This window comes from Megalopta genalis, unplaced genomic scaffold, assembly GCF_051020955.1.
Source record: "Megalopta genalis isolate 19385.01 unplaced genomic scaffold, iyMegGena1_principal scaffold1715, whole genome shotgun sequence".
Lineage (NCBI taxonomy): Eukaryota > Metazoa > Arthropoda > Insecta > Hymenoptera > Halictidae > Megalopta > Megalopta genalis.
In genome coordinates, this window is record NW_027477783.1 from 1 (window position 1) to 23974 (window position 23974).

At 37.4% G+C, this 23974-nt stretch overlaps 2 protein-coding genes across 2 annotated transcripts; both read right to left on the reverse strand.

The window, feature by feature from the left end:
• Nucleotides 1-15653: 15653 nt before the first annotated feature.
• On the reverse strand, nt 15654-19154 carry LOC143263788 (uncharacterized). Its single transcript, XM_076528499.1, has one exon. It carries the CDS (start codon nt 19152-19154, stop codon nt 15654-15656), a length of 3501 nt encoding a protein of 1166 aa, XP_076384614.1.
• A 368-nt stretch (nt 19155-19522) lies between these two features.
• LOC143263789 (uncharacterized) lies at nt 19523-20848 on the reverse strand. The gene has a single exon (XM_076528500.1). The coding sequence runs from the start codon at nt 20846-20848 to the stop codon at nt 19523-19525; it is 1326 nt and encodes a 441-aa protein (XP_076384615.1).
• Between the last annotated feature and the right edge of the window lie 3126 nt (nt 20849-23974).

Genomic DNA, 23974 nt, shown 5'->3' on the forward strand with positions numbered 1-23974 from the left:
GAATGATTTAGGCTTCAAATTCATGCGAAATGAACAATTTAGCTTCAAATTCATGTGAAATACACGATTTCGATTCATATTCGTGTGAAATAGCGATTTAAACAAACGATTTAGATTCAAATTCCTGCGAAATGAACAATTTCGCTTTAAATTCATGCGAATTGCACGAATTAGCTTCAAATTCTCTCGAGACAAACGATTTAACTTCAATATCATGCGAAACACACGATTTTGATTTAAATTCGTGCGAAATAGCGAGTTTAAACAAAGGATTTAGCTTCAAATTCATGCTAATTGCACGAATTAGCTTCAATTCTCTCGAGACAGACGATTTAACTTCAATATCATGCGAAACACACGATTTTGATTCAAATTCGTGCGAAATAGCGATTTTAAACACAGGATTTAGCTTCAAATTCATGCGAAATGAACAATTTAGCTTCAAATTCATGCGAAATACACGATTTCGATTCATATTCGTGCGAAATAGCGAATTTAAACAAACGATTTAGATTCAAATTCCTGCGAAATGAACAATTTCGCTTCAAATTCATGCGAATTACACGAATTAGCTTTAAATCCACGAGAAACAAACGATTTAACTTCAATATCATGCGAAACACACGATTTCGCTTCAAATTCGTGCGAAATAGCGATTTTAAACAAACGATTTAGCTTCAAATTCATGCGAAATGAACAATTTAGCTTCAAATTCGTGCGAATTACACGATTTCGATTAAATCAACGCGAAACAAACGATTTAACTTCAACATCATGCGAAACATACGATTTCGCTTCAAATTCGTGCGAAATAGCGATTTTAAACAAACGATTTAGCTTTAAATTCATACGAAATGAACTATTTAGCTTCAAATTCGCGCGAATTACACGATTTAGGTTTAAATCCACGCGAAACAAACGATTTAACTTCAATATCATGCGAAACACACGATTTCGATTCAAATTCGTGCGAAATAGCGATTTAAACAAACGATTTAGCTTCAAATACATGGGAAATGAACAATTTAGCTTCAAATTCGTGCGAATTGCACGAATTAGCTTTAAATCCACGAGAAACAAACGATTTAACTTCAATATCATGCGAAACACACGATTTCGCTTCAATTCGTGCGAAATAGCGATTTTAAACAAAGGATTTAGCTTCAAATTCATGCGAAATGAACAATTTAGCTTCAAATTCATGCGAATTACACGATTTAGAATAAATACACGCGTAGCAAACGAGTTAACTTCATTATCAAGCGAAACACACGATTTCGATTCAAATTCGTGCGAAATAGCGATTTGAAACGAACGATTTAGCTTCAAATTCATGCGAATTGCACGAATTAGCTTCAAATTCTCTCGAGACAAACGATTTAACTTCAATATCATGCGAAACGCACGATTTTGATTCAAATTCGTGCGAATTAGCTATTTTAAACAAATGATTTAGCTTCAAATTCATGCGAAATGAACAATTTAGCTTCAAATTCATGCGAATTACACGATTTAGCTTTAAATACACGCGTAACAAACGTGTTAACTTCATTATCAAGCGAAACACACGATTTCGATTCAAATTTGTGCGAAATAGCGATTTTAAACGAACGATTTAGCTTCAAATTCATGCGAATGAACAATTTAGCTTCAAATTCGTGCGAATTACACGACTTAGCTTTAAATCCACGCCGTAACAAACGATGTAACTTCAATACCATGCGAAACACACGATTTCGATTCAAATTCGTGCGAAATAGCGATTTTAAACAAACGATTTAGCTTCAAATTCATGCGAAATGAACAATTTGGCTTCAAATTCGTGAGAATTACACGATCTAGCTTTAAATCCACGCGTAACAAACGATTTAACTTCAATATCATACGAAACACACGATTTCGATTCAAATTCGTGCGAAATAGCGATTTAAACAAACGATTTAGCTTCAAATTCATGCGGAATGAACAATTTAGCTTCAAATTCGTGCGAATTACACGACTTAGCTTTAAATCCACGCGTAACAAACGATTTAACTTCAATACCATGCGAAACACACGATTTCGATTCAAATTCGTGCGAAATAGCGATTTCAAACAAACGATTTAGATTCAAATTCATGCGAAATGAACAATTTAGATTCAAATTCGTGCGAATTACACGATTTAGCTTTAAATCCACGAGAAACAAACGATTTAACTTCAATATCATGCCAAACACACGATTTCGATTCAAATTCGTGCGGAATAGCGATTTTAAACAACGATTTAGCTTCAAATACATGGGAAATGAACAATTTAGCTTTAGATTCATGCGAAATACACGGAACAGCTTTAAATCCACCCGAGACAAATGATTTAACTTCAATATCGTGCGAAACACACGATTCCGCTTCAAATTCGTGCGAAATAGCGATTTTAAACAAACGATTAGCTTCAAATTCATGCGAAATGAACAATTTAGCTTCAAATTCATGTGAAATACACGATTTCGATTCATATTCGTGCGAAATAGCGAATTTAAACAAACGATTTATATTCAAATTCCTGCGAAATGAACAATTTCGCTTTAAATTCATGCGAATTGCACGAATTAGCTTCAAATTCTCTCGAGACAAACGATTTACCTTCAATATCATGCGAAACACACGATTTTGATTCAAATTCGTGCGAAATAGCGAGTTTAAACAAAGGATTTAGCTTCAAATTCATGCGAATTGCACGAATTAGCTTCAAATTCTCTCGAGACAAACGATTTAACTTCATTATCAAGCGAAACACACGATTTCGATTCAAATTCGTGCGAAATAGCGATTTTAAACGAACGATTTATCTTCAAATTCATGCGAAATGAACAATTTAGATTCAAATTCGTGCGAATTACACGATTTAGTTTTAAATCCACGCGTAACAACGATTTAACTTCAATATCGTGCGAAACACACGATTCCACTTCAAATTCGTGCGAAATAGCGATTTTAAACGAACGATTTAACTTCAAATTCATGCGAAATGAACAATTTAGCTTCAAATTCATGCGAATTGCACGATTTCACTTCAGATTCGCGCGAAATAGCGATTTTAAACAAACGATTTAGATTCAAATACATGGGAAATGAACAATTTAGCTTCAAATTCGTGCGAATTGCACGAATTAGCTTTAAATCCACGAGAAACAAACGATTTAACTTCAATATCATGCGAAACACACGATTTCGCTTCAAATTCGTGCGAAATAGCGATTTTAAACGAACGATTTAGCTTCAAATTCATGCGAAATGAACAATTTAGCATCAAATTCGTGCGAGTTACGCGATTTAGCTTTACATCTACGCGTAACAAACCGATTTAACTTCAATATCATGCGAAACACACGATTTCGCTTCAAATTCGTGAGAAATAGCGATTTTAAACAAACGATTTAGCTTCAAATTCATGCGAAATGTACAATTTAGCTTCAAATTCGTGCGAATTACGCGATTCAGCTTTACATCTACGCGTAACAAACGATTTAACTTCAATATCATGCGAAACACACGATTTCGATTCAAATTCGTGCGAAATAGCGATTTCAAACAAACGATTTAGCTTCAAATTCATGCGAAATGAACAATTTAGATTCAAATTCGTGCGAATTACACGATTTAGCTTAAATCCACGCGTAACAACGATTTAACTTTAATATCATGCCAAACACACGATTTCGATTCAAATTCGTGCGAAATAGCGATTTTAAACAAACGATTTTGTTTCAAATTCATGCGAATTACACGATTTAGCTTTAAATACACGCGTAACAAACGTGTTAACTTCATTATCAAGCGAAACACACGATTTCGATTCAATTTGTGCGAAATAGCGATTTTAAACGAACGATTTAGCTTCAAATTCATGCGAAATGAACAATTTAGCTTCAAATTCGTGCGAATTACACGACTTAGCTTTAAATCCACGAGAAACAAACGATTTAACTTCAATATCATGCCAAACACACGATTTCGATTCAAATTCGTGCGGAATAGCGATTTTAAACAAACGATTTAGCTTTCAAATTCATGCGAATTGCACGAATTAGCTTCAAATTCTCTCGAGACAAACGATTTAACTTCATTATCAAGCGAAACACACGATTTCGATTCAAATTCGTGCGAAATAGCGATTTTAAACGAACGATTTATCTTCAAATTCATGCGAAATGAACAATTTAGATTCAAATTCGTGCGAATTACACGATTTAGTTTTAAATCCACGCGTAACAAACGATTTAACTTCAATATCGTGCGAAACACACGATTCCACTTCAAATTCGTGCGAAATAGCGATTTTAAACGAACGATTTAACTTCAAATTCATGCGAAATGAACAATTTAGCTTCAAATTCATGCGAATTGCACGATTTCACTTCAGATTCGCGCGAAATAGCGATTTTAAACAAACGATTTAGATTCAAATACATGGGAAATGAACAATTTAGCTTCAAATTCGTGCGAATTGCACGAATTAGCTTTAAATCCACGAGAAACAAACGATTTAACTTCAATATCATGCGAAACACACGATTTCGCTTCAAATTCGTGCGAAATAGCGATTTTAAACGAACGATTTAGCTTCAAATTCATGCGAAATGAACAATTTAGCATCAAATTCGTGCGAGGTTACGCGATTTAGCTTTACATCTACGCGTAACAAACGATTTAACTTCAATATCATGCGAACACACGATTTCGCTTCAAATTCGTGAGAAATAGCGATTTTTAAACAAACGATTTAGCTTCAAATTCATGCGAAATGTACAATTTAGCTTCAAATTCGTGCGAATTACGCGATTCAGCTTTACATCTACGCGTAACAAACGATTTAACTTCAATATCATGCGAAACACACGATTTCGATTCAAATTCGTGCGAAATAGCGATTTCAAACAAACGATTTAGCTTCAAATTCATGCGAAATGAACAATTTAGATTCAAATTCGTGCGAATTACACGATTTAGCTTTAAATCCGCGCGTAACAAACGATTTAACTTTAATATCATGCCAAACACACGATTTCGATTCAAATTCGTGCGAAATAGCGATTTTAAACAAACGATTTTGATTCAAATTCATGCGAAATGAACAATTTAGATTCAAATTCGTGCGAATTACACGATTTAGCTTTAAATCCACGCGTAACAAACGATTTAACTTTAATATCGTGCGAAACACACGATTCCGCTTCAAATTCGTGCGAAATAGCGATTTTATGCGAACGATTTAGCTTCAAATTCATGCGGAATGAACAATTTAGCTTCAAATTCATGCGAATTGCACGATTTCACTTCAGATTCGCGCGAAATAGCGATTTTAAAACGAACTATTTAGCTTCAAATTCATGCGAAATGAACAATTTGGCTTCAAATTCGTGAGAATACACGATCTAGCTTTAAATCCACGCGTAACAAACGATTTAACTTCAATATCATACGAAACACACGATTTCGATTCAAATTCGTGCGAAATAGCGATTTTAAACAAACGATTTAGCTTCAAATTCATGCGAAATGAAGAATTTAGCTTCAAATTCGTGCGAATTACACGATTTAGCTTTAAATCCACGCGTAACAAACGATTTAACTTCAATACCATGCGAAACACACGATTTCGATTCAAATTCGTGCGAAATAGCGATTTCAAACAAACGATTTAGATTCAAATTCATGCGAAATGAACAATTTAGATTCAAATTCGTGCGAATTACACGATTTAGCTTTAAATCCACGAGAAACAAACGATTTAACTCAATATCATGCCAAACACACGATTTCGATTCAAATTCGTGCGAAATAGCGATTTTAAACAAACGATTTAGCTTCAAATACATGGGAAATGAACAATTTAGCTTTAGATTCATGCGAAATACACGGAACAGCTTTAAATCCACCCGAGACAAATGATTTAACTTCAATATCGTGCGAAACACACGATTCCGCTTCAATTCGTGCGAAATAGCGATTTTAAACAAACGATTTAGCTTCAAATTCATGCGAAATGAACAATTTAGCTTCAAATTCATGTGAAATACACGATTTCGATTCATATTCGTGCGAAATAGCGAATTTAAACAACGATTTAGATTCAAATTCCTGCGAAATGAACAATTTCGCTTTAATTCATGCGAATTGCACGAATTAGCTTCAAATTCTCTCGAGACAAACGATTTACCTTCAATATGATGCGAAACACACGATTTTGATTCAAATTCGTGCGAAATAGCGAGTTTAAACAAAGGATTTAGCTTCAAATTCATGCGAATTGCACGAATTAGCTTCAAATTCTCTCGAGACAAACGATTTAACTTCATTATCAAGCGAAACACACGATTTCGATTCAAATTCGTGCGAAATAGCGATTTTAAACGAACGATTTATCTTCAAATTCATGCGAAATGAACAATTTAGATTCAAATTCGTGCGAATTACACGATTTAGTTTTAAATCCACGCGTAACAAACGATTTACCTTCAATATCGTGCGAAACACACGATTCCGCTTCAAATTCGTGCGAAATAGCGATTTTAAACGAACGATTTAACTTCAAATTCATGCGAAATGAACAATTTAGCTTCAAATTCATGCGAATTGCACGATTTCACTTCAGATTCGCGCGAAATAGCGATTTTAAACAAACGATTTAGCTTCAAATACATGGGAAATGAACAATTTAGCTTCAAATTCGTGCGAATTGCACGAATTAGCTTTAATCCACGAGAAACAAACGATTTAACTTCAATATCATGCGAAACACACGATTTCGCTTCAAATTCGTGCGAAATAGCGATTTTAAACGAACGATTTAGCTTCAAATTCATGCGAAATGAACAATTTAGCATCAAATTCGTGCGAGTTACGCGATTTAGCTTTACATCTACGCGTAACAAACGATTTAACTTCAATATCATGCGAAACACACGATTTCGCTTCAAATTCGTGAGAAATAGCGATTTTAAACAAACGATTTAGCTTCAAATTCATGCGAATGTACAATTTAGCTTCCAAATTCGTGCGAATTACGCGATTTAGCTTTACATCTACGCGTAACAAACGATTTAACTTCAATATCATGCGAAACACACGATTTCGATTCAAATTCGTGCGAAATAGCGATTTCAAACAAACGATTTAGCTTCAAATTCATGCGAAATGAACAATTTAGATTCAAATTCGTGCGAATTACACGATTTAGCTTTAAATCCACGCGTAACAAACGATTTAACTTTAATATCATGCCAAACACACGATTTCGATTCAAATTCGTGCGAAATAGCGATTTTAAACAAACGATTTTGCTTCAAATTCATGCGAAATGAACAATTTAGATTCAAATTCGTGCGAATTACACGATTTAGCTTTAAATCCACGCGTAACAAACGATTTAACTTTAATATCGTGCGAAACACACGATTCCGCTTCAAATTCGTGCGAAATAGCGATTTATGCGAACGATTTAGCTTCAATTCATGCGGAATGACCAATTTAGCTTCAAATTCATGCGAATTGCACGATTTCACTTCAGATTCGCGCGAAATAAGCGATTTTAAACGAACTATTTAGCTTCAAATTCATGCGAAATGAACAATTTGGCTTCAAATTCGTGAGAATTACACGATCTAGCTTTAAATCCACGCGTAACAAACGATTTAACTCAATATCATACGAAACACACGATTTCGATTCAATTCGTGCGAAATAGCGATTTTAAACAAACGATTTAGCTTCAAATTCATGCGAAATGAACAATTTAGCTTCAAATTCGTGCGAGTTACGCGATTTAGCTTTACATCTACGCGTAACAAACGATTTAACTTCAATATCATGCGAAACACACGATTTCGCTTCAAATTCGTGAGAAATAGCGATTTTAAACAAACGATTTAGCTTCAAATTCATGCGAAATGTACAATTTAGCTTCAAATTCGTGCGAATTACGCGATTTAGCTTTACATCTACGCGTAACAAACGATTTAACTTCAATATCATGCGAAACACACGATTTCGATTCAAATTCGTGCGAAATAGCGATTTCAAACAAACGATTTAGCTTCAATTCATGCGAAATGAACAATTTAGATTCAAATTCGTGCGAATTACACGATTTAGCTTTAAATCCACGCGTAACAAAACGATTTACTTTAATAGTCATGCCAAACACACGATTTCGATTCAAATTCGTGCGAAATAGCGATTTAAACAAACGATTTTGCTTCAAATTCTTGCGAAATGAACAATTTAGATTCAAATTCGTGCGAATTACACGATTTAGCTTTAAATCCACGCGTAACAAACGATTTAACTTTAATATCGTGCGAAACACACGATTCCGCTTCAAATTCGTGCGAAATAGCGATTTTATGCGAACGATTTAGCTTCAAATTCATGCGGAATGAACAATTTAGCTTCAAATTCATGCGAATTGCACGATTTCACTTCAGATTCGCGCGAAATAGCGATTTTAAACGAACTATTTAGCTTCAAATTCATGCGAAATGAACAATTTGGCTTCAAATTCGTGAGAATTACACGATCTAGCTTTAAATCCACGCGTAACAAACGATTTAACTTCAATATCATACGAAACACACGATTTCGATTCAAATTCGTGCGAAATAGCGATTTTAAACAAACGATTTAGCTTCAAATTAATGCGAAATGAACAATTTAGCTTCAAATTCGTGCGAATTACACGATTTAGCTTTAAATCCACGCGTAACAAACGATTTAACTTCAATACCATGCGAAACACACGATTTCGATTCAAATTCGTGCGAAATAGCGATTTCAAACAAACGATTTAGATTCAAATTCATGCGAAATGAACAATTTAGATTCAAATTCGTGCGAATTACACGATTTAGCTTTAAATCCACGAGAAACAAACGATTTAACTTCAATATCATGCCAAACACACGATTTCGATTCAAATTCGTGCGAAATAGCGATTTTAAACAAACGATTTAGCTTCAAATACATGGGAAATGAACAATTTAGCTTTAGATTCATGCGAAATACACGGAACAGCTTTAAATCCACCCGAGACAAATGATTTAACTTCAATATCGTGCGAAACACACGATTCCGCTTCAAATTCGTGCGAAATAGCGATTTTAAACAAACGATTTAGCTTCAAATTCATGCGAAATGAACAATTTAGCTTCAAATTCATGTGAAATACACGATTTCGATTCATATTCGTGCGAAATAGCGAATTTAAACAAACGATTTAGATTCAAATTCCTGCGAAATGAACAATTTCGCTTTAAATTCATGCGAATTGCACGAATTAGCTTCAAATTCTCTCGAGACAAACGATTTACCTTCAATATCATGCGAAACACACGATTTCGATTCAAATTCGTGCGAAATAGCGAGTTTAAACAAAGGATTTAGCTTCAAATTCATGCGAATTGCACGAATTAGCTTCAAATTCTCTCGAGACAAACGATTTAACTTCATTATCAAGCGAAACACACGATTTCGATTCAAATTCGTGCGAAATAGCGATTTTAAACGAACGATTTATCTTCAAATTCATGCGAAATGAACAATTTAGATTCAAATTCGTGCGAATTACACGATTTAGTTTTAAATCCACGCGTAACAAACGATTTAACTTCATTATCAAGCGAAACACACGATTTCGATTCAAATTCGTGCGAAATAGCGATTTGAAACGAACGATTTAGCTTCAAATTCATGCGAATTGCACGAATTAGCTTCAAATTCTCTCGAGACAAACGATTTAACTTCAATATCATGCGAAACGCACGATTTTGATTCAAATTCGTGCGAATTAGCTATTTTAAACAAATGATTTAGCTTCAAATTCATGCGAAATGAACAATTTAGCTTCAAATTCGTGCGAATTACGCGATTAAGCTTTACATCTACGCGTAACAAACGATTTAACTTCAATATCATGCGAAACACACGATTTCGATTCAAATTCGTGCGAAATAGCGATTTTAAACAAACGATTTAGCTTCAAATTCATGCGAAAAGGACAATTTAGCTTCAAATTCGCGCGAATTACACGATTTAGCTTTAAATCCACGCGTAACAAACGATTTAACTTCATTATCAAGCGAAACACACGATTTCGATTCAAATTCGTGCGAAATAGCGATTTTAAACGAACGATTTATCTTCAAATTCATGCGAAATGAACAATTTAGATTCAAATTCGTGCGAATTACACGATTTAGTTTTAAATCCACGCGTAACAAACGATTTAACTTCAATATCGTGCGAAACACACGATTCCGCTTCAAATTCGTGCGAAATAGCGATTTTAAACGAACGATTTAACTTCAAATTCATGCGAAATGAACAATTTAGTTTCAAATTCATGCGAATTGCACGATTTCACTTCAGATTCGCGCGAAATAGCGATTTTAAACGAACTATTTAGCTTCAAATTCATGCGAAATGAACAATTTGGCTTCAAATTCGTGAGAATTACACGATCTAGCTTTAAATCCACGCGTAACAAACGATTTAACTTCAATATCATACGAAACACACGATTTCGATTCAAATTCGTGCGAAATAGCGATTTTAAACAAACGATTTAGCTTCAAATTCATGCGAAATGAACAATTTAGCTTCAAATTCGTGCGAATTACGCGACTTAGCTTTAAATCCACGCGTAACAAACGATTTAACTTCAATACCATGCGAAACACACGATTTCGATTCAAATTCGTGCGAAATAGCGATTTCAAACAAACGATTTAGATTCAAATTCATGCGAAATGAACAATTTAGATTCAAATTCGTGCGAATTACACGATTTAGCTTTAAATCCACGAGAAACAAACGATTTAACTTCAATATCATGCCAAACACACGATTTCGATTCAAATTCGTGCGAAATAGCGATTTTAAACAAACGATTTAGCTTCAAATACATGGGAAATGAACAATTTAGCTTTAGATTCATGCGAAATACACGGAACAGCTTTAAATCCACCCGAGACAAATGATTTAACTTCAATATCGTGCGAAACACACGATTCCGCTTCAAATTCGTGCGAAATAGCGATTTTAAACAAACGATTTAGCTTCAAATTCATGCGAAATGAACAATTTAGCTTCAAATTCATGTGAAATACACGATTTCGATTCATATTCGTGCGAAATAGCGAATTTAAACAAACGATTTAGATTCAAATTCCTGCGAAATGAACAATTTCGCTTTAAATTCATGCGAATTGCACTAATTAGCTTCAAATTCTCTCGAGACAAACGATTTACCTTCAATATCATGCGAAACACACGATTTTGATTCAAATTCGTGCGAAATAGCGATTTTAAACAAACGATTTAGCTTCAAATACATGGGAAATGAACAATTTAGCTTCAAATTCGTGCGAATTGCACGAATTAGCTTTAAATCCACGAGAAACAAACGATTTAACTTCAATATCATGCGAAACACACGATTTCGCTTCAAATTCGTGCGAAATAGCGATTTTAAACGAACGATTTAGCTTCAAATTCATGCGAAATGAACAATTTAGCATCAAATTCGTGCGAGTTACGCGATTTAGCTTTACATCTACGCGTAACAAACGATTTAACTTCAATATCATGCGAAACACACGATTTCGCTTCAAATTCGTGAGAAATAGCGATTTTAAACAAACGATTTAGCTTCAAATTCATGCGAAATGTACAATTTAGCTTCAAATTCGTGCGAATTACGCGATTTAGCTTTACATCTACGCGTAACAAACGATTTAACTTCAATATCATGCGAAACACACGATTTCGATTCAAATTCGTGCGAAATAGCGATTTCAAACAAACGATTTAGCTTCAAATTCATGCGAAATGAACAATTTAGATTCAAATTCGTGCGAATTACACGATTTAGCTTTAAATCCACGCGTAACAAACGATTTAACTTTAATATCATGCCAAACACACGATTTCGATTCAAATTCGTGCGAAATAGCGATTTTAAACAAACGATTTTGCTTCAAATTCATGCGAAATGAACAATTTAGATTCAAATTCGTGCGAATTACACGATTTAGCTTTAAATCCACGCGTAACAAACGATTTAACTTCAATATCATGCGAAACACACGATTTCGATTCAAATTCGTGCGAAATAGCGATTTCAAACAAACGATTTAGCTTCAAATTCATGCGAAATGAACAATTTAGATTCAAATTCGTGCGAATTACACGATTTAGCTTTAAATCCACGCGTAACAAACGATTTAACTTTAATATCGTGCGAAACACACGATTCCGCTTCAAATTCGTGCGAAATAGCGATTTTATGCGAACGATTTAGCTTCAAATTCATGCGGAATGAACAATTTAGGTTCAAATTCATGCGAATTGCACGATTTCACTTCAGATTCGCGCGAAATAGCGATTTTAAACGAACTATTTAGCTTCAAATTCATGCGAAATGAACAATTTGGCTTCAAATTCGTGAGAATTACACGATTTAGCTTTAAATCCACGCGTAACAAACGATTTAACTTCAATATCATACGAAACACACGATTTCGATTCAAATTCGTGCGAAATAGCGATTTTAAACAAACGATTTAGCTTCAAATTCATGCGAAATGAACAATTTAGCTTCAAATTCGTGCGAATTACACGATTTAGCTTTAAATCCACGCGTAACAAACGATTTAACTTCAATACCATGCGAAACACACGATTTCGATTCAAATTCGTGCGAAATAGCGATTTCAAACAAACGATTTAGATTCAAATTCATGCGAAATGAACAATTTAGATTCAAATTCGTGCGAATTACACGATTTAGCTTTAAATCCACGAGAAACAAACGATTTAACTTCAATATCATGCCAAACACACGATTTCGATTCAAATTCGTGCGAAATAGCGATTTTAAACAAACGATTTAGCTTCAAATACATGGGAAATGAACAATTTAGCTTTAGATTCATGCGAAATACACGGAACAGCTTTAAATCCACCCGAGACAAATGATTTAACTTCAATATCGTGCGAAACACACGATTCCGCTTCAAATTCGTGCGAAATAGCGATTTTAAACAAACGATTTAGCTTCAAATTCATGCGAAATGAACAATTTAGCTTCAAATTCATGTGAAATACACGATTTCGATTCATATTCGTGCGAAATAGCGAATTTAAACAAACGATTTAGATTCAAATTCCTGCGAAATGAACAATTTCGCTTTAAATTCATGCGAATTGCACGAATTAGCTTCAAATTCTCTCGAGACAAACGATTTACCTTCAATATCATGCGAAACACACGATTTTGATTCAAATTCGTGCGAAATAGCGAGTTTAAACAAAGGATTTAGCTTCAAATTCATGCGAATTGCACGAATTAGCTTCAAATTCTCTCGAGACAAACGATTTAACTTCATTATCAAGCGAAACACACGATTTCGATTCAAATTCGTGCGAAATAGCGATTTTAAAAGAACGATTTAGCTTCAAATACATGGGAAATGAACAATTTAGCTTTAGATTCATGCGAAATACACGGAACAGCTTTAAATCCACCCGAGACAAATGATTTAACTTCAATATCGTGCGAAACACACGATTCCGCATCAAATTCGTGCGAAATAGCGATTTTAAACAAACGATTTAGCTTCAAATACATGGGAAATGAACAATTTAGCTTCAAATTCGTGCGAATTGCACGAATTAGCTTTAAATCCACGGGAAACAAACGATTTAACTTCAATATCATGCGAAACACACGATTTCGCTTCAAATTCGTGCGAAATAGCGATTTTAAACGAACGATTTAGCTTCAAATTCATGCGAAATGAACAATTTAGCATCAAATTCGTGCGAGTTACGCGATTTAGCTTTACATCTACGCGTAACAAACGATTTAACTTCAATATCATGCGAAACACACGATTTCGCTTCAAATTCGTGAGAAATAGCGATTTTAAACAAACGATTTAGCTTCAAATTCATGCGAAATGAACAATTTAGATTAAAATTCGTGCGAATTACACGATTTAGTTTTAAATCCACGCGTAACAAACGATTTAACTTCAATATCGTGCGAAACACACGATTCCACTTCAAATTCGTGCGAAATAGCGATTTTAAACGAACGATTTAACTTCAAATTCATGCGGAATGAACAATTTAGCTTCAAATTCATGCGAATTGCACGATTTCACTTCAGACTCGCGCGAAATAGCGATTTTAAACAAACGATTTAGCTTCAAATACATGGGAAATGAACAATTTAGCTTCAAATTCGTGCGAATTGCACGAATTAGCTTTAAATCCACGAGAAACAAACGATTTAACTTCAATATCATGCGAAACACACGATTTCGCTTCAAATTCGTGCGAAATAGCGATTTTAAACGAACGATTTAGCTTCAAATTCATGCGAAATGAACAATTTAGCATCAAATTCGTGCGAGTTACGCGATTTAGCTTTACATCTACGCGTAACAAACGATTTAACTTCAATATCATGCGAAACACACGATTTCGCTTCAAATTCGTGAGAAATAGCGATTTTAAACAAACGATTTAGCTTCAAATACATGCGAAATGTACAATTTAGCTTCAAATTCGTGCGAATTACGCGATTTAGCTTTACATCTACGCGTAACAAACGATTTAACTTCAATATCATGCGAAACACACTGTTTTTCCGCGTATTTGATTCGCGGTTCCCTATGACTTTTCAAGATGCTAGGGATAATAAGCTGAGTTTCGGTTTTTTGTAACTTGGAATATATTTGAACATTCAACTTCACATCGATATAGCGTATAATTTTTAGAGTGTAGACTATTCCGTGTTCGGGTTGATGGTAGAATGAAAGTTGTGTGTTGTGTCTTCTCGGAGGTAAGTTCGGTGTGGGTGTGTTCTAAATTTGGGACAGTCGGATTTGTGGATTATTCATTTTTTGCGAGGAGTGAGGGAAACGGTCGCCCTGACTGATTGGAGTACGAAATTAGAAAGGTGACCGCCCCAAACTAAGGGTCACCCGCAGGTAGTGTTCGTGCCCTCGGGTGACGCCCGCGAAGTAATCCGAGTGTCCCAAGGATAGGCCGTAGCAAACAATGATCCGGAAAATGCCTCTTCTCGGTGGAACATGCATATCGTAAAAAACGGCTAGAATTGACATTTGGTGACCAACTGTGGGTCATAAAAGAAATACTTGAATAGACGACGGAAATGGCTTTCAACGAAATTGTTTGCTACGGGTGTTCTGGCATTTCGATTGCTTTGTCCAAAATATGCTATTTCCTAGGGCCTTCGGTCCCTGGGTTATCCACATCTGGCAATTTTCCTCTTCCCAGGGACGGGCGTAGATGGTCAATAATGTTTGACTCGAGGACAACATCTTTGCTCGTTTGATTTGTAGGGGTTCCGTCATACAACGGAACATTCTCCCCCCGTTGAGAGGGTACTGATCAAGATCAAGTTGACAAGTATGTGTGATGGTGAGTGGTTGTTTATGTTTGTATGTCTGAATTTACTTGGCTACTACTAAGATATATATGATTGGGAACTTAAAATGCTACATTACAATGTTGGCGACGCTTGGTATGAAACAGAAGTGTTGCCTTATGACCTATAAGATTAACAATAGTGAAACCCTTTTCCTATTCACATATTTCGTGTCCTATCATGGTTAAGTTGTTCTCTCGTGGTTGATCCTCCGATTGACATAATAACGGTACAAGTTTTTTCACGCTCCGGTCGAACACGTTCGAGGCTGTCCTGACAGTAGCTACGCGAACAATGCCGTCGGAGCCTGGGTGAGTTTTAATGATTCTTCCGAGAGGCCAGTGCATTGAGGGTACGTTGTCTTCTCTGAGCAGAACGATTGCACCTTCGATGATGGGATGTTGACCCCTGGTCCATTTATTGCGATTTGCCAATTCATTCAGATACTCACGATGCCAGCGCTTCCAGAAATGTTGTTTTAATTGTTGAACACGCTGCCATGCTGATAATCGATTTGCAGGGGTTCCTTGTAGATCGCGATCGCGCAAGCTCGTGAGTGCATCACCGATGAGGAAATGACCTGGAGTGAGTGCGAGGAGGTCGGAGGGATCTGAAGAAAGTGGAGTGAGGGGTCGAGAGTTGAGGATAGCTTCGACATCGATAATCAGTGTATTAAGCCCTTCAAATGTGAGTAATTCCGGGCCTACGACGCGTTTTAGATGATATTTAAAAGATTTTACCGCAGCTTCCCATAAGCCTCCAAAATGGGGAGCTTGTGGAGGAATAAAATGCCAATTGATGGCTCGTTCAATGAGGAAGGTGTTGATTTTTTTGAGATGGTCGTCTGATCGTAAGAGTTCTCGGAGTTCTCGTAGTTCATTATTGGCTCCCTTGAAATTTGTACCGTTATCTGAATATAAGTTCACACAAAATCCCCTTCTTGCGATGAATCGGCGTAATGCTGCAATGAATGCTTCGCTGGTTAGGTCACTGACTAGTTCAAGATGAATTGCTTTTATTGCGAGACAAACAAAGACTGCCACATAAACCTTGACTCGACCGCGGTTGCGATGTTGTTTTTCTTTGATAAAAAAAGGTCCGCAGTAGTCGATTCCTACGTTTGTGAATGGACGCGATTCTGTCACTCGTGCTATTGGTAGATTACCCATAATATAATCCACGGATGGAGGACTTGCTCGCCGGCAACGTACACATCCATGAATAGTTCTCCATACCAGACTTCTACCGTCTATTGGCCAGTACGTTCGTCTTAGTGAATATAACGTGGTTTGTGCTCCCGCATGTAGAAGATTCTTGTGTTCATTCATAATGATGCAGGTGGTGATATGTGATTTTGGAAGGAGAATTGGATGTTTTTGCGAGTAGGTCAGAGTTGAGTTTTTGAGACGTCCTCCCACTCTCAGAAGTCCGTCTTGATCGAGAAATGGATTCAATTTGGCCAGTTTTCCGTGTAGATAGGGATCCGATTGACGACGAAGCGCCAGTATTTCTGTTTTGAAATATATTTCTTGGAGCATTCTGAGGATGGTAACCCTTGATTGGGATAGTTCAGAGACAGTCAAGCTTCCCTTAATGATTCGACCCGGCCTCCATCGCCGACAGATTGCAATGACTCGCACTAATTTTGTCCATGATGAATACCGTTCGAGGATTTTCGCGTCTTTGGTGACAGGAATTGTTGCCATGCAAATTGCGATTTTTCGCTCCGGATCGTTAATGTGTGTGACTGGTTCCCAAGTAGGCCAGTGTGAGTGCTCTTGTTGGAGCCAAGATGGTCCGTTCTGCCAGACGGATGATTGTAAAAAGTCTTTTATTATTTGACCCCGCGACAACAAATCTGCAGGGTTGTCTGTAGAACTGACGTGGCGCCAATCTATGATGGTTGTAGTGGATTGAATTTCAGACACTCTGTTGGCGACGAAGGTTTTTAAGGTGTGTGGTGAGGATCTCAACCAATGTAAAACTATCGTGGAATCTGTCCAATATACTGTGCGTTCGATCTGCAGGCCTAGTGCCTTCTTCACGGTGGTCATGAGCGATGCTAGCAACACCGACCCACATAATTCAAGTCGCGGAATGGATTTGCTCTTTAAAGGTGCGACTCTGGATTTTGCGACTAGAAGTTCCACGATTGTCTCCCCGTGATTGTTCTGAGATCGAATATACACGCAGGCCCCGTAGGCCCTTTCGCTAGCATCGCAGAATCCATGTAGTTCAATGTTGGATGCAGATTGAATGACGGTTTTTCGCCGGAATCTTGCCTGGTTGAGCAGAGGTAATTGAGAGTAATATTGACTCCATTTATTGTGTATTGCCATAGGTAAGGATTCGTCCCAATCGATTCTTAAAGTCCAGAGCTCCTGAAGGATTAGTTTTGCCGTAATGATGACTGGTCCTAATAGGCCTAGAGGGTCGTAAATTTTTGCAATTTCTGAACTAATAAAGCGTTTGGTGGCGCGGGCTGTGTGGAGAATGGGTCTAACAGTGTAGGTGATGGAGTCATCTGCCGAATTCCAGACTATCCCTAAAGTTTTGACTATTGATGATTCGCCTAAATGTAATTGTTGATTTATGTTTTCGTCGGGTAGATCTTCGAGTAAACGTTTGTCGTTGGATGCCCATTGCCTGATGTGCAACCCTGCTGTGTTGAGTAATGATGTTAGTTCCTTGCGCAATGAGATGGCTTCTTGGATCGTGGGGGTTCCAGTTATCAGATCGTCTACATAGAAATCTTGTTTTAAAACTTTGGACGCCTGGGGAAACCGGTGATGTTCATCGTCCGCTAATTGGGTTAAGCATCGTATGGCCAAATAGGGCGCTGCTGATAGTCCGAACGTGACGGTGTTCAGTTGGAAGGTCTTAATGCTGTCGTTATGGTCTCGCCAGAGTACTTGTTGAAATTTCCTATCTTCTGGACGTATTAAAAATTGTCGGTACATCTTTTCGATGTCACCAGTGACAACGTATTGATGTGTGCGGAATCTCAGGAGAATATACAATAAGTCATCTTGGATTTTGGGGCCAGTATGTAATACGTCGTTGAGTGATAGACCCGTGCTTGAGGCAGCTGATCCGTCGAAAACGATGCGGAGCTTGGTGGTTTGGCTGGACATCTTGAGTACCCCGTGGTGTGCAAGGTAATAGCCTTCGTTGGTATCAGGGATCTCGGACATGTGGCCAAGATCCAAATATTCCTTAAAAATAGCTTCGTACTGATTATTTAACTCCGGATCTCGTTTTAACTTTCTTTCTAAGGATAGAAATCGTTTATAGGCTGCTGACTTCGATTCTCCGAGTTTTGGTTTGTCGTTGTTGAATGGAAGCGATACGACGTATCTTCCTTCCGCGTTTCGTGTGATCGTGTTTTTGAAATATTCCTCACATGCTGTTTCTGCTTCTGAGAAATGAGGTATTTGTGGACCGTCTTCAATTTCCCAAAAACGTGTGAGATCGAACTGGAGTGATGTGTGTGTGTGGCATGAAGCACTTCTTATTGGTTTGAATGTGGGTGCGCTCCCCCCGATTACCCAACCCAACATTGTTTTCTGAAGATATAGGTCTGGGTCATCGGGTTGTGAAAGATTGATCTGACCTACACTTAAAATGGATAATGCCGTGCCGGCTCCTAACAGCATGTCGATTGGTGCCGGGCGGTGGAACGTAGGATCTGCGAGTTCGATGTTTCTTGGGATGTTTAGGGTAGCGCGATCAATTGTATCGCCTGAATTGCGGTTGCAATGTTGGGCACGACTAAAAAGGTGAGAGTATCGAGCGCGCCGACCGGAATGGAACAATGTTTTAGAGGTAAGGAGAGTTTCTTTGCAAGATCTTGTGTCATGAAGTTTGTGGTCGAGCAGGTGTCGATTAAAGCCCGGCATGTCACTGGTTTATGTGTCCTACTGATAGCGTGGATGATTGCCGTAACCAAAAGGTCGTTTGATTGGGAGTCTACAATAAAAATGTTGTGAGTGTCCCTGTCCCTTGAGATCCCACGAGGAAATAGTCACCGATTGCACAAAGGTTGGTCTGGCTCAGTGATTTCTTCTTGTGGAGCTGTAGTTGATATGGCTGTGTGTGTGGTCGTAGTTGCGGAAGTGGAGGGTTTCTGATTCACCGTATGGTTTGGTTGATGTATAAGAGTGTGGTGACGTTGGTTGCAAATTCGGCATGTGAAAATCGAGCGGCATATGTTGGTGGTGTGGCCAGGTCGTAAACAATTGTGGCACAATGAATTTTTTGTAGCATTTTCTAATCGCGTAGTGGGGGAAGCTGAATTGAAGACTTCACAATCCCGAACCATGTGTGACCCGTTGCAGATTGGACATTGCGCAGTTTTGGCGGTGAAAAATGTCTGCGTCTTCGAGTAGTTTGCGTGGATACTTTTAGGAGATGTATTTACTGAGGGGTGACGAGTTCTGGAGATTAGATTGGTCCCGTTGACAACTATTGAACAGTTTGCTCGTTTTCGTAGGAATTTGATGAGGTGCGTGTATGATGGCATTTGCTTGTCTGGTAACGTGAGTTCCCATTGCAAAATTGTATCTGAATTGAGTTTTGATAGGATTGTTGATATAAGAAGTGTGTTCCAAGTTGCTACGGGTTCCCCGAGATTGTTTAGTGCGCGTAGATGTTGATTCAAGGTGTCTAGTAAATCGTCGATTACTTCGGGTGTGTCTTTTGCGAGCTTCGGAATCTCTCGAATCGCATCACAATGTCGTAAAAGGGTTTTGCGTGGACAGTCGAATTTTTCTTTCAGTATTTCAATCGCGGCAGGATAGTTCACATCGGTCGTTGTTAACGATTTGATGCATGCGGCGGCTTTCCCGGTGAGGGTTGATCTTAGGTATTGCAATTTTTGCACTGAGGTGAGGTTTTCGTTGCGGTCGATCGTCGATGAAAACAGGTCGTAGAAGGATGACCAATTTTCAATGGTTCCGTCGAACGTCGGTAATCGCATCTCCGGTAATTTTACGGCTATGGGGGCTGATATGATAGATGCTGGTGACTCAGTAAGGTTGTTGCGCGTGGTGTTCAGTGACTCGTCGTGTTGAAGAATTCGTTTTGCACGAGCTACAACTGCGTAATAATCGCATTGGATCTCTGATCGTCGCGTTTCTTCCGATGAATCTAGCGTTTCTATTTCAAATTGTATATCATCGAACCGATTCCATGATTTAACAAGTCCATTGAGATGTTCTGTGATTAGTAGTTTATCGCAGTGCTCTGGATCTTGTGAATTGTCCAGAACTCTGGTAAGTGTTGTAATTTGACCGATAATATTACCACGTTTGCGGCGTAACGTGCTGATTTGGATGTCTGCGGAAGCCATTGTAGGAAAACGGGACGCGATATGGGAATCGATGATGCTATGAATGAGCCTACCTTTGTGATGCGAAGAATTGAATGATTGGATTTCGCTGACGTTCCTGTTTCCTTGTAGCTCTGAAGGCGGATGTGTAGTAGGATTTCAGAGTTGCTAGCGTGGATCGTCCTGATACTGGTGGTGTTATGATCCTATGAATGATCGTCTGTTGGTTGTGTTGTCGATGTCTGTTGAATTCACAAACACTAAATCCGGCTCGAAGGACCAATGTTTTTCCGCGTATTTGATTCGCGGTTCCCTATGACTTTTCAAGATGCTAGGGATAATAAGCTGAGTTTCGGTTTTTTGTAACTTGGAATATATTTGAACATTCAACTTCACATCGATATAGCGTATAATTTTTAGAGTGTAGACTATTCCGTGTTCGGGTTGATGGTAGAATGAAAGTTGTGTGTTGTGTCTTCTCGGAGGTAAGTTCGGTGTGGGTGTGTTCTAAATTTGGGACAGTCGGATTTGTGGATTATTCATTTTTTGCGAGGAGTGAGGGAAACGGTCGCCCTGACTGATTGGAGTACGAAATTAGAAAGGTGACCGCCCCAAACTAAGGGTCACCCGCAGGTAGTGTTCGTGCCCTCGGGTGACGCCCGCGAAGTAATCCGAGTGTCCCAAGGATAGGCCGTAGCAAACAATGATCCGGAAAATGCCTCTTCTCGGTGGAACATGCATATCGTAAAAAACGGCTAGAATTGACATTTGGTGACCAACTGTGGGTCATAAAAGAAATACTTGAATAGACGACGGAAATGGCTTTCAACGAAATTGTTTGCTACGGGTGTTCTGGCATTTCGATTGCTTTGTCCAAAATATGCTATTTCCTAGGGCCTTCGGTCCCTGGGTTATCCACATCTGGCAATTTTCCTCTTCCCAGGGACGGGCGTAGATGGTCAATAATGTTTGACTCGAGGACAACATCTTTGCTCGTTTGATTTGTAGGGGTTCCGTCATACAACGGAACACACACGATTTCGATTCAAATTCGTGCGAAATAGCGATTTCAAACAAACGATTTAGCTTCAAATTCATGCGAAATGAACAATTTAGATTCAAATTCGTGCGAATTACACGATTTAGCTTTAAATCCACGCGTAACAAACGATTTAACTTTAATATCATGCCAAACACACGATTTCGATTCAAATTCGTGCGAAATAGCGATTTTAAACAAACGATTTTGCTTCAAATTCATGCGAAATGAACAATTTAGATTCAAATTCGTGCGAATTACACGATTTAGCTTTAAATCCACGCGTAACAAACGATTTAACTTTAATATCGTGCGAAACACACGATTCCGCTTCAAATTCGTGCGAAATAGCGATTTTATGCGAACGATTTAGCTTCAAATTCATGCGGAATGAACAATTTAGCTTCAAATTCATGCGAATTGCACGATTTCACTTCAGATTCGCGCGAAATAGCGATTTTAAACGAACTATTTAGCTTCAAATTCATGCGAAATGAACAATTTGGCTTCAAATTCGTGAGAATTACACGATCTGGCTTTAAATCCACGCGTAACAAACGATTTAACTTCAATATCATACGAAACACACGATTTCGATTCAAATTCGTGCGAAATAGCGATTTTAAACAAACGATTTAGCTTCAAATTAATGCGAAATGAACAATTTAGCTTCAAATTCGTGCGAATTACACGATTTAGCTTTAAATCCACGCGTAACAAACGATTTAACTTCAATACCATGCGAAACACACGATTTCGATTCAAATTCGTGCGAAATAGCGATTTCAAACAAACGATTTAGATTCAAATTCATGCGAAATGAACAATTTAGATTCAAATTCGTGCGAATTACACGATTTAGCTTTAAATCCACGAGAAACAAACGATTTAACTTCAATATCATGCCAAACACACGATTTCGATTCAAATTCGTGCGAAATAGCGATTTTAAACAAACGATTTAGCTTCAAATACATGGGAAATGAACAATTTAGCTTTAGATTCATGCGAAATACACGGAACAGCTTTAAATCCACCCGAGAAAAATGATTTAACTTCAATATCGTGCGAAACACACGATTCCGCTTCAAATTCGTGCGAAATAGCGATTTTAAACAAACGATTTCGCTTCAAATTCATGCGAAATGAACAATTTAGCTTCAAATTCATGTGAAATACACGATTTCGATTCATATTCGTGCGAAATAGCGAATTTAAACAAACGATTTAGATTCAAATTCCTGCGAAATGAACAATTTCGCTTTAAATTCATGCGAATTGCACGAATTAGCTTCAAATTCTCTCGAGACAAACGATTTACCTTCAATATCATGCCAAACACACGATTTCGATTCAAATTCGTGCGAAATAGCGAGTTTAAACAAAGGGTTTAGCTTCAAATTCATGCGAATTGCACGAATTAGCTTCAAATTCTCTCGAGACAAACGATTTAACTTCATTATCAAGCGAAACACACGATTTCGATTCAAATTCGTGCGAAATAGCGATTTTAAACGAACGATTTATCTTCAAATTCATGCGAAATGAACAATTTAGATTCAAATTCGTGCGAATTACACGATTTAGTTTTAAATCCACGCGTAACAAACGATTTAACTTCAATATCATGCGAAACACACGATTTCGATTCAAATTCGTGCGAAATAGCGATTTCAAACAAACGATTTAGCTTCAAATTCATGCGAAATGAACAATTTAGATTCAAATTCGTGCGAATTACACGATTTAGCTTTAAATCCACGCGTAACAAACGATTTAACTTTAATATCATGCCAAACACACGATTTCGATTCAAATTCGTGCGAAATAGCGATTTTAAACAAACGATTTTGCTTCAAATTCATGCGAAATGAACAATTTAGATTCAAATTCGTGCGAATTGCACGAATTAGCTTTAAATCCACGAGAAACAAACGATTTAACTTCAATATCATTGCGAAACACACGATTTCGCTTCAAATTCGTGCGAAATAGCGATTTTAAACAAAGGATTTAGCTTCAAATTCATGCGAAATGAACAATTTAGCTTCAAATTCATGCGAATTACACGATTTAGAATAAATACACGCGTAGCAAACGAGTTAACT

Bases quoted from the DNA above. Each gene is read 5' to 3' on its own strand.
- LOC143263788 (XM_076528499.1), bottom strand. From the start codon at position 19,154: ATGCTGTTAGGAGCCGGCACGGCATTATCCATTTTAAGTGTAGGTCAG.
- LOC143263789 (XM_076528500.1), bottom strand. From the start codon at position 20,848: ATGGCTTCCGCAGACATCCAAATCAGCACGTTACGCCGCAAACGTGGT.